This window comes from Amblyomma americanum, chromosome 1 (genome assembly GCF_052857255.1).
Source record: "Amblyomma americanum isolate KBUSLIRL-KWMA chromosome 1, ASM5285725v1, whole genome shotgun sequence".
NCBI lineage: Eukaryota > Metazoa > Arthropoda > Arachnida > Ixodida > Ixodidae > Amblyomma > Amblyomma americanum.
The window spans coordinates 49,266,312-49,284,478 of NC_135497.1; the positions used below are offsets into that span (position 1 = coordinate 49,266,312).

The following is an 18,167-nucleotide window of genomic DNA, read 5'->3' on the forward strand; positions in this document are numbered from 1 at the left end:
TTATGCGAGGGGTTTCTCGCTCTACCATTGACTTAACAGTATCAGCAGGTAGGCTAGAGGTGACTGACTGGTCGACAGAGGATTCGGGTACATATAGTGATCACCTTCCTATAACATTCACTATCCGGTTATCTCCGCTCAAAGCTAGTTGTGTAACCCATAAAATTGTCAACCACCATATCTATAAAAATCTGACGTCTTCCTCATTTAACTCTATAGTACAAGCTGGGAAGACAGAGCTCAGCAGACGGTTTCATTTTTGTAAAATGCAGTAGACCTCTCAATATTCGCTGTACCCACAGCAGTCTCTAATAAACAGCCGTCTCCTTGGTGGACAGAAGAAAGTGAGAAGGCCTATCGTCGCAGAAAAGGGGCCTGGCACCGGCTATTCGGCAACCAGAGTCCAGCTAACTGGTTTAGTTACAAATTCTCAGCATCTTTCAAAAGAACAACTGCAAAAGCCAAGAAGGAACATAACCAAAATTTAAACACATAACTTTCAAATCCTCGCAATCGGAAGGCCCTGTATAGATTCATGGCGCATAACAAGAGTTCAGCAGTCTCTCTCCTCACTAGTTCAACAGTGTTATCACCACAAAGGCTCAGGAAACCGTGGAGCGTATTGCTCAGGGATTGCCATTACGCTTCCAGATGCAGAGAAACGTCCCTTTGTGCACAATCTCACCATCTTCGGATTATACCGAGGTTGATGCATCAGAGCTCCTCTCAGTCCTGGCAATGTTGCATCCTGCAGGTCCTTGACCAGATGGTGTCACTGTTGGTACGATTAAAATTTTACCCCAAGATTTTACAAGCGACCTCTTAGATATGGTCAATGCTTCGTTGGAAAATGCATCGATTCCAAACATTTCGAAGACAGCGGAAATGATTTTATTCATGAAACATGCAGGAAAAGGATACGTCTTAGATAATGTTTGGCCAATTGAGCTGACTTCAAACTTAGTCAAATTATTAGAAGGAACAGTGCACAGTCACTTCACAAAACATATTCATGACGTCAATGGTCTCAGCTCAGCCCAGATTGGCTTTCGCCGCGGATGCTCTATATGGTCCGCACATGTGGATCTAGAGAGCAGAATTTGGCTTTCGCTACACAGAAGGGAAGTTTCAGCTTTGGGCACTCTTGATGTAGCACAGGTCTATGACAGCGTAGAACATACTTTTTTGCTTAACAGACTTGCTCAGTAACAACCTCCAACCTGCATTTATGCGTGCATATCTGAATTTCTCAAGGACATATACCTTTATTGCACTGAGTGAACCCTATGTTCTAATACATATTATCAATGAAGAGGTTTTCCGCAAAGATCGGTGCTATCCCCGCTGCTTTTTAATATTTTGCTCAGTGGCATCAACATTCGTACTGATATAATTCGTCCATTCGTCCTGATCTGTGATGTATGCAGATCACATAGCTTTTTTCGCCTCGTCCAGGGATATTCATTTGCTTTACCAGATTCTGCAGGGATATTTGGATGCTCTTAGAGTATGGTTGCAGGGTAATAATTTAACCCTGAATGTAGACAAATGCAGCGTTTTGGTATTTCCTCCAGACACGCCTTTGCGCATTTCATTAGTCCATCACTCTAACCTGATTCCACAAGTGGAATCCGTAAAATATCTAGGTGTTACTGATCACCCTGCATTAGATTGGAGCCTTCTTAAAGGAGAACGCGCTCCAGGCCGGCTGACAAGAATCGCCAATAAAAAGTTTGGGATGCGCCGCGAAACATTATTGTTACTATACAAAGCCTATGTAAGACCTATACTTGAATTTGGTTGCATTCTGTTCTCTGGTAGCGCAAACTACAAGATTCAATCCTTAATATTACTAGAAAGGCGAGCTCTACGTCTCTGCCTTGGCCTCCCAAAATAATTTTCAAGCGCCCTGCTTTATCTGGAAGCTCATATCCCTGATCTAAATTCCCGCTTTCAAATATTCACGGTGCGAGCCTTCCTCAAGTCGATGGACCCGGTGACTAATGTCAGCACTCCTATTTTTGTGTCTCAGCCGGCCGTATTCTTTTCTCATCATTGGCCACGGTAACAAATGCCACAAATTATGTAAGTACAGAACTTTTTAACACCGATTGCTGTTGATCGCAGTTCTTTCCAGTGGGTTGACGACACGCCGGCAGCTGTGGAATTCCATTTTGACCACATCTTCCCATCTCATGCAAAACACATGCCAGCAAACATTTTAAATGGTCTTCTCTCTGATCACATAGAGGAATACCCCTATCATACGGTGCTTTCTACCGACGCCTCCGTCAACTGCCAAAAAGCTGCAGTTGCCATCTTTTCACAGCTTCTGGCATGGAACTATTCTGCCCGCATCCCAGATTATATTCCTATATTCTTTGTGGAATTTTTGGCTCTTGGAATGAGCCTGCACAAAATTCCATGTCATGTGTCTGACGTTAATATCCTCGCTGATTGTCAGTTTGTCTCCCTTGAAACTTCAAAAAAGATTTTTTGAGCCGTTTCCTGCGATTTTTGTCCCATGCACGTTGAAGGATGTCTGTTTTGTCTGGGTCCTTGGCCATACAGGTATTCATACAAATGAGGTGGCTGATTACGTAGCAAGGTCGGCTCCTGACGGCTCATTGACACTTATATGCCCCGAATGTCAGCCTGCTGGCGATTTCCAGGTTTCAGTGGTTCCAACACTTATCAGCCAGGTTACGTGATCCCCTACTAAATAACACTAATTATCAGCACTTAGCATATAATTGGAAAGTCCGTTCATGTAAAACCAGGCTGTGTAAGTAAATATGACGCGGTTGCGCTGCAGGATTCCCAATTTGAATTTATATCTATGCAGGTGTGGGTTGACACCGAAAAACCCATGTGACTAATGCGGGGAGGTTGAATCTGTTTAGACCATTTTCTCCTCTACTGTACAAAGTTCGCACTTCAGAGAAAGATTTACCTGGAGGTCCCTCTCTCCAGGTTAGGGCTCCCATTATCTCTGCCAAAGTTATTATCGTTTGGTGCGAGCGCCAAAAGATTTGCATTGGGTTCAATTTTTGGGATTCTCCATGAATAGATAATTGCAACTGGTAGGTTGATTTGCTAATTCTTTTAATATTATTCGAGCTCTTCTTTTTCTCACCAAAATACTGTGTTATTTAACTTTATATATTCTTCCGTCAATTTGATTCATACATTTTTCAAAATACATGCTTGGTGCTAAAATTTTGTCGTAATCTCCCGTGGAAATTTCTTTGTTTATGCCACTACACCTTGGCCAATCCCCCCCCCCCCCGCGTGGGTATGTGCCATGTTTACTGAGGTAAAGAAGAACTGTGAAGGTGAAGCAGGCCACTAAAAAGGATGAGGTACTATCACTGAACTATGAAGCTGACACAAACGGAATATGATGGTGTACTGTCAATGAACTGTGCAGGTGGTGCAAGTAATGGAAAATGCAAGCAACCGAAAACGATAAGGTACTGTCACTTAACTGTACAAGTGATGCGAGCAAGCACGGGAATTTTTAACAAACGGTCCTAGTTCGGACGGCTGCAACCATGTGGAGATAAAAAATAAAAATGAGCAAGGAAATTTTGGTCGTTCGGTGCATCCCATTATTTTTCTACGGCTGTCGGAAATAGTTGGCATGAGCGCAGGAAGCATTTTTGCAGGTCAGAGTTTGCAGCCAGAAGAAAGAGTCGGCCACGATAATAACTATGTTCGAGCAGAATCTCTCAGGACTCTCCAGTTTTCACAATATTACAAGCTTAATATATTCCCATTGAGTTACGCCGTGTTTCCTGCCGGGGGATAAAAGAAGGCGCTAATTGTTGAATGCCTAAGACCTTCAACATGTTGCAAGAAGCTGTGTACTCTCCATGGTATTTAAAGTTGTCATTATGAAAATATTCAGCACCCTTCGTTGAAGCAGTTGTGGTAAGGTCAGGATGAAGCTGCTGGTGCCTGCTATTGGCATTGCCGTAGAGACTGTGAAATAACAAAACCTTGTCAATGAAATAGAACTGTGAGCACTAAATTGGGGTAATATTTCTCCACGTGCTATTTTAGTTCCTTACAGGCCTCGCTAGTGCAAAAACAGATTATTCACAACCCACGGCTCCGGCATTCAGCACATCAAGACCCACGGCATTCAGCACATCAAGACTAAACAATGCAAACAGCATCCGTGAACGTACAATCGGGGACAAAAATTAACTGGCCTCCTTTTTCAAGTTCACCACCATGCCACATTGCATGCGAGCGCGCATGACTGCGCACTGGTGGTGTCGATCCTCGGCGCGAGGGACAGGCCAGTTACTTTGGTCCCCGATAGTCGAGGAGCACTGGTCCTGAGACCTCATAACTACTGCTAGATGTGACAAGTGACAAGATTTTCCCCGTGATAATACTGAACGGTAGTCGGTAGAGAGCAACCGAGGGCAGGTTAAACAAGTCAAAACGCTTCTACCTATCAACACTGGCATGTAGTATAGAAGCTCATTAATTGCACCCTGATGGTTGGTGCTCCAGCAATGACACACAGAACGAAAAACCCAAACAGGCCGCCAGAGTTCAACGGACTTCTTGAGCATCTCGAATACAAACAAACGCTACAGTTCTACTCGTCACTGTCGATGAACAAAATGTACAAAGTACATCGCCAGAAGCAGCCATGGGGTATATCTCGAATATACTATGTGCTATGTACATAGAGCAACGTATTCAGTTCCGACCATCAAATATATTGCTAAATATCATGTAAACAGCACGGCCGCAACAAATTAGTTGCTTATGCAATGATCGACATGCGATCATTCATGAAAACATATAACCTTCATGTCAGAAGCTTCACGGCTCTGTCATAGTTGATGATGTTATAAATTGAACCTGCGTAAAGACCGACAGGTTCATGCAAGAGCTCCAGTGGCCCTAAGCTACAGGTTGATGCAACGTTGCTCAAGTGTTTTCAAACTGGAATCTTGCAGATTCCAGCTTTGAAGCAAACATCGACACTTTCAGAACTCCTGTCGCTCATTTGAAAACGAGAAACCTAAACATCTTGGAACAGTCACAGATGAGGCCCTGAGATCTAAAACCTGAGTGAGTAGTCAGGGAGTAAAGGCAGCGCCAAACAACACAAGCCAGGAGCAAGCACGAGTTTCGGAAGAGACGTGTGCATTATGAACTGCACTATCCTCGCAAGCAGAGTTTTTTGTTTAATTCCGCCGTTTTCGCCATAAGAGTAACTGCAGTCGCCTGAGCCACAAGTTGGCAAACGCGGAAGTATACCTTTTTGCAATTTCGGTAGAGCTGCCCGAGAACCTTGCGCGAACAGTAGGTGTTCTTCGTGTCCAGCTTCTCCATGAAGTCCGGGTACATGGGTGGCTGCTCAGAGTTCTGAAAGCCCTTGAGGTCACCGCACTTGGCGAAGTCAAGATTGACGGCACATTTGCGTGCCAGTTCGCGGCAGCGGTGCGAGTTGATGCCGCTGTCCAGTATATCAGCCCAGACGAGGTGCGCGTTGGCAATCAGGCCGATCTTGTCACCCTTGATGTACTGGCAAAAGAAGTCCACCATGTCCTGGACCTGTGGCCACCGTAAACGAATGGCAAGTTCTCTCGTGAGACGGAGGATAAACAGATTTCATGCCCCGTCCATTTACATTCGTCTGAAAACTGAAGGTCAGGGTCTTTACACGTGTGCAAAATATTTGGTGGCACCTTTAAGGAAACGAGCACAAGCGGGAACCTTTTAGGCCTGTGCTGCTCACTTTACTTTTGAGCCGGCGAGAAATGTAGACTTTTAGCAGCCGTCCCCTCCCAGTCAACAACGTATATACTAGCAAAGCCGCGGCAATGCGTTACATGTGCTTGTTTTCTTACACAAAGGTGTCATTATTTAAAGTGAGCCATGCTGCACACTCTCTTGACGTCTTCACTCACATCTCGCCGGAACTCAGACAAGTTTGTTCATAAGAAATTTTTGGATGATTTCCTTAGCGAATAATCATCTGCTTGGATAGGTTTGGTTGTGTCGACTTAGCTGCGCACAGTCATATTGGTTAACATCCAGGACACACATATTAGTAAACCTCAATACTCAACAAGACACACATACTGGTTAACCAACATGATACAATTAGCCCGACAGCTCGTCTTATTCAACTATGGACACAGTCCGATGGTCAAGCCACCGCTCTCAATCTAAAATGGTCAAGAAGACGCAAGGTTTGCAAGGTAATGTTACCATTGAGCAAAGAGCATTGCCTCTTGCGAGCGAAAAATGAGCTGCCAGGAGTCCTTTATTTCTGCTTTCTACACGGAAGTAAAATTTCGGAACGTAGACAATAGGTTCACCGCTGTTACAGTCTATTGTACAATGGAACCAAAACTCGACTACAGCCTCTTTTCGAACCAAAAGGCCGCATCTAGCAAATTAATACTCCATTACAACCCATTTGTGATCAATGTTAAAAATACAGCGACAATCCAGATTTCGTCGTATTCCACCGCTGACCGTTGATGTAGCTGAAAAATTTCGAATATATTTCATTATAGACAACACTGCAGTCGGTACAACTGGACTAATAGCACCTAAAATAGTTTATCCAGAATTATGTAGCCCTTCCCCAACCCCACCCCCAGACTAAGACTAAGCAGACTAAGAGACCACAAAATAAGCAATATTGCTCACCCCAATGGACGCCTTTCGTTCCTTTGGCGGGTCGCTGTGGTAGTGCATAGGATTGCAGTTGTTATTGAAGATGAGGTCCTCGTACCACAGCACTGAGTACTCGTCACCATCCAGGTCAGAACCTAAGCACAGGTAGAGACCACATTAAGGGGTACCATTGGAAACAAGCTGCGTCCGGCCGTCTGTCAAAGCAGTGATGGCGAAGGCCCTTGCTTAATGACCCAATTAAACGGAGATCAGTGAGTGGAGGAATAGTTGCGACGCCGAAATGAGAAACTGAGAAATATTTGATACCTCAGGTAATGGAACCTCACAGTACGTTTTTTCTCACGCTGTGACTGTGCTCACAACATACATCAGTCAAAGCCCGCAGAGTCCTGGCCTTGGCAGAGCCCTGACCTAACGCGCACGTAAACTAAGGCACGCTATCCGTCACAAGCGCAGAGAGCGACGGTTACATCCGTCTCCGCATAGCACAGTGTCAACCGGGAGCGCGCCAGGAAGGGTGCGTACCGGCCATCTCGTCGGGGTGTGGCCGCTCCCCCTTTTGAGGGAAGACAATGCAGTCGCGCACGTGATGCAACTGCGGCACATTCACCGCCTCCAGCTTCCGGATGTCGCCCGGGTTCATGCATGGGTTCTTGGTCACGATCACGTCGCCTGCGTATCCCACCGTGCATGGAATACTCAGTGACTTTAATGCAAAGTGCGGCTGAAAATTCAGGTGAAAAAAAAACAATCTCATGCGTCAACCTTTCGGCTCCTCTGTGCGATGTAACGAAAATAGAATATTCCTTTCTTTCCAAGCCAATGAATAAAATGGATATACTCGCGGACAGCTTTTTGTGGCTATGCAGTGAAGCTACGAGGGCGACGCGCAAGGCTTTCCCATGCGCAGTCTTACCGCGCTCTCACGAGAGAGAGAGATAGGCATTTAAGCTGGCGGCGAGTATAGTATGCTGTTTCGGCTCCAGATGCCGGTTCCTCAAGATTACCGCGATTAGCTGCGCACAAAGCACGGGTACCTCACCACTGTATATATCTATTGCGTATCCGGTGCTGCCAACATAGAAGCATCGATCCGTGCAAACCACGGATATCTCACAAGATATATCCGGGACATTTCTTGGACAACTGAGCATTAGTAAGTCCTAGCTTCGGCTTCAGATATGAGAATGCCGTAACCAGAGAAGGAGCTCGTAAGCGAGGCCAAAACAAGATAATTTCGGTCAGAATCAGCACACGAGAAAACTAGACGTGCGTTCATGTATACAGACTACAATAACGTGGTAGCACCGTCGGAGAATTCTACTTTTAGATCCGACTACAAGAATCTATATTTCTGCGACAACAGCCCTCGAACACGCAGCACGTTTGCATATGCCTTCGAAGCATGTACTCGGGCACTTTATTCCCCTACCATTTCAACCACGTTCACATTAATGGATCCTTCGAATAAAATATGAAAGGTGCTGCCTAAACGCACCGAGACAATGCTGCGCTATGCTTGCTAGCACGAAAATAGGTTGCTGTGATACCTTCGAGGATGGTCGCAGGGTCGTTGACCTTGTACCGCAGCATGTCGTTCGAGTACTGGACAAACACCTGTCCGTATTCGAGCGTGCCGGTCTCGTCCAGCACGCCGAACATGGTGCGCCCGTAGTTCGGAGGAACCAGAATACGAGCCTTGGTCCTCAGTTCCTCTGCAAAAGGTGTATACATTATCCGGCGTGAAGAGGCAAGGGTTCGTCGTTCACACATGCTGTTGTAGAGAAGTTCAGACAAGCTCCCTGAGGGCCATTCAATGCCTTACGAGCTGAAGTTCTTTGCCTCAGGAAACATTGATCTTTATGGGCAATCTTTGACTTGACCATAATCTTTGTCGTCAATTCGCTGAATGTTAAGCCCGTCATTTCGCTGCCGTATATGCGTTTGTGGGCTATTACAAGGCTCCTACGCGGGTCCAAAACATCTCTGCTGTTCACTGTGACACTGATTGAAGGCATTTAAGACCAGATACTACCTTCCAGAAATGTGTGGTTATGCTAGATGCAAAGGGAACGACTGTAACGATTACCACAATAGGCTGGTAATGCAAGCGACAGGTTCTCGATGGTGTCACCTATAGCATTTAATCTATTTTCCGTAACATTAACATTAGCCTCATAATAAGAACCTTATTTTTGCGCAAAACGTCGCACAAAACTGACAAGGAGGATCCGGTGAAGAAATTGGAAATTTGAGATAACTTTGAAAGATCCCGGAAATTAGCGTAATTAATCGGCAAAAGGACGAAGTCAGGGCCAGGGTGCTGCTTCTCTACACTTCTTCCCCGACGACAAAATGAACAAAAGCGGTTAAGTTCATGTGTTTCACTCACTCAGGACCTTCTTGTTGACGGCGCGAACTAGAGCCCGAAAGAAGGGCTCGACTGTCAGGTCGATGCCCACGCCGGCCAGCTCCTTGTACGGGAGACGCAAGGCGCAGTAGGAACGGAGAACCTGCACAATTAGTAAGGCGCACAGTTTCGTTATCAGTTTACAAGCACCTTCCCACTTCATAGGTCGTTGACCCTGTCTCCAAAACCCTGAATCCATCCTTCAATGCGAGTAAAATGGGATCGGATGTCGAACATGGGTTTCAGTAATTCGACTAAAATAGGATCAGCTGTCGTATATAGGGTTCAGTTATTCGTCTAGTATGGGATCGGCTGTCGTACATGAGCTTCAGTTATACGTAGAACAGTGCACTGACACCACACATGGTACAAAAGCTGCGAAGATGAAAAAAATTTCTCACATGCGCGGCCTCATGGGGATCCATCATGCTGTCGATGAAGGAATCGAGGATTTTGTTCTGCAGCATCAGGAACACCTCGGCCTTTATGCCGCTCTGCTCCAAGATGGTGATCATGGGTCGGTTCAGGTAAAGAACGCCTGTGAGGAGCACGGTAAATCATCACGGGCGTAAATATACTGTCGCGGCAGCACGCTCAAAATGTAACTCTGTTGCAGTAATCTATTCCTACAATTTGCAATGCATGTCACGGATTATCCTCACTAATGAATCAGCGACGTCCACCGCAGAAGGAAGGCGTGCCCTTTCACGCTTTGTAACATACTGTGGCTCAATGACTATGCCTTCTGTCTACTTGTGGTAGCGAGGAGCCAAGTACAGAACAGTGCACAAATGCCAAAATTTCAAGCTCTAAGTCCGCTGTGTAACTGCAACACTCAGAGGCAAATGTACATTGAAATTTTCGCGCAAATAAGCAGTCATTCGTTGCTCTGCTCCAAGATGGTGATCATGTGTCGGTTCAGGTAAAGAACGCCTGCGAGGAGCACGGTAAATCATCATGGGCGTAAATATACTGTCGCGGCAGCACGCTCAAAATGTAACTCTGTTGCCATAATCTATTCTTACAATTTGCAATGCATGTCACGTATTATCCTCACTAATGAATCAGCGACATGCACCGCAGAAGGAAGGCGTGCCCTTTCATGCTTTGTATCATACTGTGGCTCGATGACTATGCTTTCTGCCTACTTGTGGTAGCAAGGAGCAATGTACAGAACAGTGCACGACAGCGAAAATTTCAAGCTCTAAGTCCGCTGTGTAAGTGCAACACTGAGAGGCAAATGTACATTTAAATTTTCGCACAAATAAGCAGTCTTTCGTCGCTATCTATTCATTTGGTATTCATTCCAGTGGGTAGAAAATAAGTACCCCTCCCGTATTCTGGCCTTTCAGTTATCAGGTTTATCTGACCCAGAGGAAAATTTCGTCTACAATCCTGCTTCACGTAAACTTTTCTCGATGACTGTTCGTGGCCACGTGAAAAAACGGCACTACACTTCAACAGAAATTGTGGGATACTCTGCACGACAATTCATTGTAAGCATGGAACAGCACCCCGAACTATGGATCCCTGAAAATTCGCTAAGATGCTCATAAGGAGCCCAGCGCAAGCCCACTAGGACACAGCGTAACTGCAGTCGGATACAATTGAAAAACGAAGCGGCTTTCTCCCATAAAAGGACCCACTTCCAGCCAATGGCATCAGCAGATTTCCATGACCCTGCTAGCGTGACATGCGGGAAGCGCCAGATGAAAAGAGATGGTCCATCCCTCTTTGGTCGGGGACAGTCCCCTCCCTGCATTGTCACGCCGCTCCTTGCGTTGCCTAGCTAGCAGGGTCATGAGAGCCGGCCGTCGCCAATGGCTGGAAGGGAGTCCTTTAACTGACAGGAAAAAGTCGATTTGCTCTTCAGTTGCATCCGACTATAGTGGACTGCGGGAGAGAGCACGGGAGAATTATGTGTCTCTGTGTCCAACTGCTTCTCTAAGCGCTTTCTGTCGATGGTCGCGGTCATAGGACATGAAGACAACGCACGCGGCTTGCTCGTCTTCAGCACGTATAGGTCGGAGTGGTCCGAGTAGAACTTGCGCATGCTCTCGCGGAAGACGATGCGGCAGCCGCTCAGCGTCGGGTCCAGCAACAGCATTCCCTTGCAGCCACCGTAGCGGATTTGTACAGCGCACGGCTCCTCACTCTCCTCTAGCTCCAAGGCGTGGTGGACCTGCGGAAGGGCGGACAATGAAGGCTTCTACGAACGGCTATGTACTTAGGTCACTCCATACATTATATTTTAACAAAAATAAGAAAAACCGCCAGGACCTTGTCTTATGCGGGAGCTGCGGGATTACAAGATAACCAGTTCCGTACCGGTACAAGCTTTCTCCTGGCGTTGTGCTCGTGTTTCACGTAATTAGGGTCACAATAGACAGATCCGCTGGGTCATCATAACCACAAAGGACACATTGCCGAGAGCACCGTCCCTGGACTTTCTAAACGGCAAAGAGGCGAGTTTTAGTCAGGCCATAGTAGTCACCACCGATGGCGACACTGCCTGCCGCAGAGGAAGTCTCGTATACAGATATCGCTGCAAAAATACCGTCCTATGCATCACAGGTTTCTGTAGTTCATGGAGCAGAAACGTATCTCATGTATGGTGGATGACTAGACATTGGACTTGGGCAGCATTTGGACATTGATGACACGTCCACTGCTCACAATAGACAGGGTTCATGCTGGTGTATATGACAAAAATTCCAGGGTTTTCAAGGACTTTCGAAGCCCTCTGCGTGATTTTCAAGGACCACATTCGCAGTTAGAAATCCAAATAAGACAGATGTTCAGCGGTAGAAAGAGGCGTGAAATGATGAGAATTCACTGAAAAAGGGGATTGTCATTGGAGCCAATATTTTAACAAAGAAACTTGTCTTCGGATAAAACGATGGCAACAGCATATTTCCTTTTTCAACCACTTCTCATCATTGTTTGTTACACGGATGACCACTTTCAGTTTGTTAGATGATGCAAACATTTATTCGCTAATGAAGCAAAGCAAACACTCAATCAGTCCTTAGGTGGCCCCAATTCGCTTCTCAATTTTTATGTCTATGTCCAAGACCTCCTACTGCTTGCTCTTGGCAGTCTTCCTTAGGATGTCCGACTTCATGATGCAAGTCAGGCCACTGGTTGCCTCTGCTTTTTCTGCATACAATTCTGCTGAAGCTGTCAATCCTGCAACTACGGCTTCTAGTTTCTTTTTCCTCCTTCTGAGAGTTTCAATCTCTTCATCAATGCACCGTTTTTTCCGCTGTTTCGCATCTTCGCGCTCCTGCTTTTTATGTGTTTTCAAAAAGGCACGGTATTGGCTCTTTGGAGAAGTCACAGATGCTCTCAATTCCTTAGTGATGGGAACATTGAAAATGCCACCTGCTACGTGTACAGCATCACAGCTAATCCGCTGTGAAATGCCCTGCGTCCATCACAAGTCCATGCTTCTTGCACGCATCCATCAAGTTTGACGACTGCGATGGCGCTGTCTGTGGTTCATTAGCTTGACATTCAGATATCGTCACGAAGCTCCTTACCAAACAGCTACTCCCGGCGGCTTGCATGTGCTCTCTATGCTTTGCACTTTTTAGATGGCTTTCTAGTGCCGACTCCCCCATGGCAGTGATGTCGAAACACTTACAGCAAACTTTGCATTTTGCCTTATGCGGATTTGACATGTCCGACGCAAGCCACTCTCGTTAGTCGTCGTTGTGCAGCCATGACCTCTGAAATTTGCATTTTCCGGGTATTGTTTCCACGCACATTGACTGGCACACACTAGGCTGCAGATGCACAAAATGTCACGATACCGCCGCACACGCACACCCAAGCAATACACGGGCAATAAATCTCGCGATACAACCGCGCATACACATATCAGCGCTACGCGCGCAGAAAATGTTACGATGGAACAGCACACGCGCGCATAAGCGTTACACGTGCTCAAGACGTGACGATACAACCGCACACGCAAGCGCTAAACGCGCACAAAATGTAACGCTTCGACCGCGCAACCACACACACAGGACCGTCTGAACGAGCACGTTCGAGGAGCATGTACAGTTGAGCATCAATAATAAAAGAATAATCGCATATCTCTTTAGCGTCGTCTTCGGAGAGCGGCCCCGTCTGCTACAAGTAGACTGACCGATAGGCACATCCATCAGTCCGGTTTACGCGCAAAATCATTGCAGAAGAAATGTGTAAACTTGTTGAAAACACGTTTTTAATTATCGTTATTGCTCACTTTGTGAAAAATAGTGAAAAAACTGTTCATAAGCTTTAGTTACATTATTATGCCGCGAGGCGGCGTGTGCAGTAGACAAGTTCCAATACATGGACATGTAGACTGCTTCCTAGACGTCACACTAGACGTCTTGTTAGACGTCTAGAGTATTGGAACGCAGCCAAAAAGTACGCAGGAAATGGTTGAGAGGAAACGGTAAACAAGCCAGCGTCACTGTGGCTAGACGTTCACGAGCGTCCGCTAGGCACGCGCTTACTTGACTGTACGAAACTTACACTCTATTTTTAACAAAATCGCAGCGGGATTTCAGGTGGGTTGATATTTTATTATATACAATCACTTAATGTTTATTAAAAAAAAAACTTTTTAAATTCAAGGGTTTTCAAGCATCTTCAAAACTTCCATGACCTTCACGGCCTTGAAAACAGTCTTATCAAATTCCAGGGTTTTCAGGGGTTTCAAGGACCCGCACGAAATTATTTAGACATGCGATGGCCCCTCCTGTCCAAAAGAAGCGAAGCATTATCATGGGCGGCAGAGTTTTGGGATATTGTTCCTGTCAAGAAGTTGGATCGGATGAGATGGCTGTGGGAGACGCGAGGCATGAAAAAAGGCTTCTGCTATTAACAAAAAAAAAACTCGCAGGACTGTGCCCCCCCCCCCCCCCCCCGTTAAGTGCAAAGTGAAACCATCGGTCAAGCTCTGTCTGCTTCCGTGACCTTCGGGATCCCGGCCGACGGACAGACACACTGCGGAGGATGACTACTTTGAAGTGCGGATTTGACTCGAGGTAATGTTTTCTCTCGCTCCCTATCTCTGTCACACAGGACAGTTACCGGGTGTCCAAAGCGAATGTATGAGCGTTGGCAGCGGTGTGACAAAAATGAATTTTTCAGAAAGCCCTGCCGCTACTTGGCATGCTGCCAATTTCTCTAGTCGATTCATGTCGAGGCATAGTAATTGCGCGGGAGCGTGTTGGCACCAGCGAATTTCGTCGCTACCCGCGCGGGAGCAACTTAATTGGCGTGCGGGCAAAATCGCCGCCGGCACAGCCACGCTTGTCTTGGTGACCTGAGCGACACATTAGCAAAGGTTGTAAGTTTAGACTGGTTGTCGATAAGGACGATAATATACATACCTTGCGCAGCAGGCCGTGCGATATTCGCCCTATGCCGTCGCTGAAGATGTACTCGCGATGGGAACCATCGCTGCTGCGGCCAGGGGCTGCGTGGCGGATGTCCGGTTCCACAGACGTGTTTTGGCTCGGGACCGTTAACAGACCCAACGACTGCGAAAAAGCCTGCATGCAGGAAAAGAGGTCTCCCGAATGGGCCATTTTGCCATAGCTGGCTGGCTATAATAATGGTGATACAGAATTCATGTTTGTGCAGCTGGGAGTTGTGAAATTTGTGAAACCTTTCGCAAATATAGAGAACATTAAAGAGTGGCTTCTCAGCCGTAGAAAGTGTGTAATGGAAACAACACCTCCATAATAGGCATTGGTACTCCGAAAGGAGGCTGATTTGCCTGGTTAGATCTCCGGACACAGTCCGTGCAGTGTCGTAATTATTTATGAACGCTAGTCTTACTTTCCATTCCCCCTCTGGAGCATTTTAACACTCCCACATTCGATTCGAAAACGCGCAAGGCATAACTTACGATGTGGATAATTTCACAGTCAGATATGAGTCACTGCACATGGCGCCTGATCCCTGCGGACCGCTGATCAATGAAGGGCTCACATAGCTACAATGCGATCCAAACATATATGGATTAACGCAATGCACCTGGCCATGAAAGTGTGATGAATGATGGTGAATGGCAGAGACACTTGGCTCAACCTTCTTGAAAACAAAAGCTCCGTTACTAAACGTGAAGAAGAGATTCCCTCACATACTTTCGTGCGATTTAGTCGCTTTTCCCGTCACCTCTCTCAACAAGAACGTGACTGGCCTCTGACCTGTCCAAGCCGTGCCATGAACTTGGGCACGCTGACGATGGTAGAGAGGTCGCCGATACCATCGCGTATCTGCTCCGCGGTGCGGCCCTGATTGTCGTGCGCGTAGAACCAGACGCCGTGGCTGCGTAACTGGCTCGTCGAGCAACCCAGGAACATCAACCGGCGGCCACCAATCTTCAGGCCGGACGACAGCGGAGGCTTGATCACCTACAGAAAACAAGCCCAAGGTAAAAGAGAGGAACTAAATGGGCGGTTTAAATTGTCATTTCAAGGATCCCATCAAATGCATCATTTTCCTCAGTGTTCCTATCAAATATCTTCATGCAGTTATGTGCCCTCCTCTGCACTTCAGCTACATGAATCCATACAGCAGCGGAACGAAAAAGCGACGGTGAAATCAAATTAAAATAGGCAAATAGAAGCTCATCAATGTGAGACTGAAATGTAGCACTACTGCCAATATAGATTTGTCGCATGGCATTCTGATTCCCTGTGCCCTTCAGTGCGAAAGGAAGTAGCCGCAATCCTCGGGTATCAGCGGTGTCTGTGCGTGTGAAGCCTTTCAGTAGCAAGTGTATTACCGGCTCACTAGGTGAGTGGACACGCCAGTCGCACTGTGAATAGGCGGCGCTGTTCACCTACAATTTGAGGCAGTTACATGCCTTTCCTTCTCTCAAAACCGGTGGCATGTTTAGAATGCCAATTTTGAGTAAAGGGAGGAACATAACTGGATCCCCGAGTAAGAGGACACCTCAACAGCGCTCTGAGCTACGTGGCGGTGGTGTACATGTGAAAAAAACAGTGCTTTCGCACAGTCTTTTGTGCTTAGCAATGCTAAACCGCCAGCCATTTTTTTTTCCTTGAGACTTCAGATACTGCATTTTTCCAAAAATTAAGCACGCTACAGCTACTTGTTCACAGGGCGATCATGAACCCCCCAACAGCGTACCGCGCTGAGAAAGTCGTCCTTGCAGGCACCCAGCGAAAAGGAGATGAGCTTGCAATCGTCGTCCCGCACGACGATGCGCAGGGCGTAATCTGGGTCGCAGTGCTGAAGCAGGCGGCTCTTGCACACAAGTTGAGGGGGCATGTAGACGCGCCGAGTGGGAGTCAGGATCACCTTGCGCACCTTGACTATGTGGGATGGTAGCTCCTGGGCGATCACCGAGCCTGTGAAAACGTCGATGCGCTGCCGGTGCGCCCGATACCGGAAGTACAGGTGCTCCAGGGCACTGCGGAACCAGAACACCTGCGCGGTACCGCGCCACAAGGACACTGTTCTTGATATGCTGGATATATAGAAGCGTTGCACAAAGATCGGTAGGAAAAAGAGGCAATAGTGTTGATGTACATAAAGCATTGAAAGGAACTGTAGTCCGAGAAGAAATGAAAAAAAATTTAAAAACACGATTATGTTCAGGGTTCACCGGCACTTCTTATGTGTAAAGTGAATTTTTTCCCTCACTTTCCGCTTAAAATGACACCTTGAGATCAAGCTCCACAAAATTGCTAAGCTACACACCGTTCACTTATTTGTGTGCCCCTATTATCACACAGTTAGCATACTGCATTTCTGCATGCATTCTTTAACCGGTCACATGTCTTAATACCGAGTTCCTTGTGTATCAAACTGAGCTCCTCGTTCAGTTCTGTAATATCGCGCACTTGTAGCCACCTTAAAGCAGCGCAGTCTACACCATGTCATGAAGCTCTGCACGAACATCAGAGGTCTCCCAGGCGCCCGCGTGGTGTTACGCTTAGACCTTTTGAATAAGCGCTCCCTGAACGTCCGTATGCACCGTACGCTAGCACAGTGAAAGAGATAGAACGACCTATCCCCTCATTTGTTCGCAACCGTTCAAAGAGCAGCTATATTAATATCAGCGTGCACACATTCCTATGCTATTTATCCGACGATCAGGCACACAATAAAAAATTTCCGACAACGGTGGCTCCCATGCATGAAAGCAAGCGTTATCCACATTTTTTGCGATATGCTGGGAAGACACAGGAAACCAGACTTTGAATTTTCTAACGAAAATTCTCGTGAGCAAGCTTGGTCACGGCATGCAAAGTGCCGACAATAATGCAGACACATCTTTGGAAGGCTCAAGTGAAACTTTGCTAAGAAAGCAGCATGCCACTTTTCGATGCAGTCTCTGGTAGTCCCCACTTCCGCTACCATTGCCCTATATAGCCTGCAAGCCGCCGTGAAGGAATGAAACGGAATGCTGATGCCAACAGTGCACTACACTTGTAACAACTTCATCGGGAAAGAAGCAGGTGCCTCTCAGGTGTTCATCTTGCGGAAACTCGAGGAGGAGTTCAGGAGAACAACCTGCCGGGCTATTTGTTTATGCATGTGGTTTACTGGGAAGCGCAAAAAACGGACGAGGGACGGAATAGGGGACACAAGCGCTCGTGAACGTGTTTCTGTGTCGCCTAATCCGTCCCTAGTCCGTTTTTTGTGCTTCCCAGTAAACCGCATGGTGGAGGAGGTCCATCGCTTCTGGTCGGTCGCGCGTTCCCAAGAAAGAGGATATTGCACCGCATGGTGGAGGAGGTCCATCGCTTCTGGTAGGTCGCGCGTTCCCAAGAAAGAGGATATTGCAAACTTGAATGTAATTTCTTTCAATTTAATTTTATATTTCGTTACACTGGCTTCCTAACGTTGCCACTGGCCTAATTTTACCGTCACTATAAAAAAAAAACAGGTTCCACTACTGCACACGAGCGCGTATAGTGTTGTCATGGGCACGAACTGAACATGCTCTGCTACATAAAACACATCTGTAGTTACACTCTTCAATTTTAAAAAAAAAGCTAACAGAGGTTTAGCGCTTGCTTAACCTAGTGATACGAGCGAA

At 46.6% G+C, this 18,167-nt stretch overlaps 1 protein-coding gene across 1 annotated transcript; it reads right to left on the reverse strand.

The window, feature by feature from the left end:
* Window positions 1–4,845: 4,845 nt before the first annotated feature.
* Window positions 4,846–8,271, reverse strand: LOC144136204 (uncharacterized). The gene is made up of 5 exons (XM_077668343.1): window positions 8,229–8,271; window positions 7,204–7,350; window positions 6,691–6,812; window positions 5,287–5,583; window positions 4,846–4,884 (listed from the first exon to the last, which is right to left on the reverse strand). Exons 1-5 carry the CDS (start codon window positions 8,269–8,271, stop codon window positions 4,846–4,848), a joined length of 648 nt encoding a protein of 215 aa, XP_077524469.1.
* Window positions 8,272–18,167: the final 9,896 nt, after the last annotated feature.

Bases quoted from the DNA above. Each gene is read 5' to 3' on its own strand.
- LOC144136204 (XM_077668343.1), bottom strand. From the start codon at position 8,271: ATGCTGCGGTACAAGGTCAACGACCCTGCGACCATCCTCGAAG. The intron at 5,584-6,690 runs GTGAGCAATATT...CGGTGGCCACAG, and splicing joins AACGAAAGGCGTCCATTGGG to GTCCAGGACATGGTGGACTT. The intron at 4,885-5,286 runs GTATACTTCCGC...GTCTTTACGCAG, and splicing joins TCTACCGAAATTGCAAAAAG to GTTCAATTTATAACATCATC.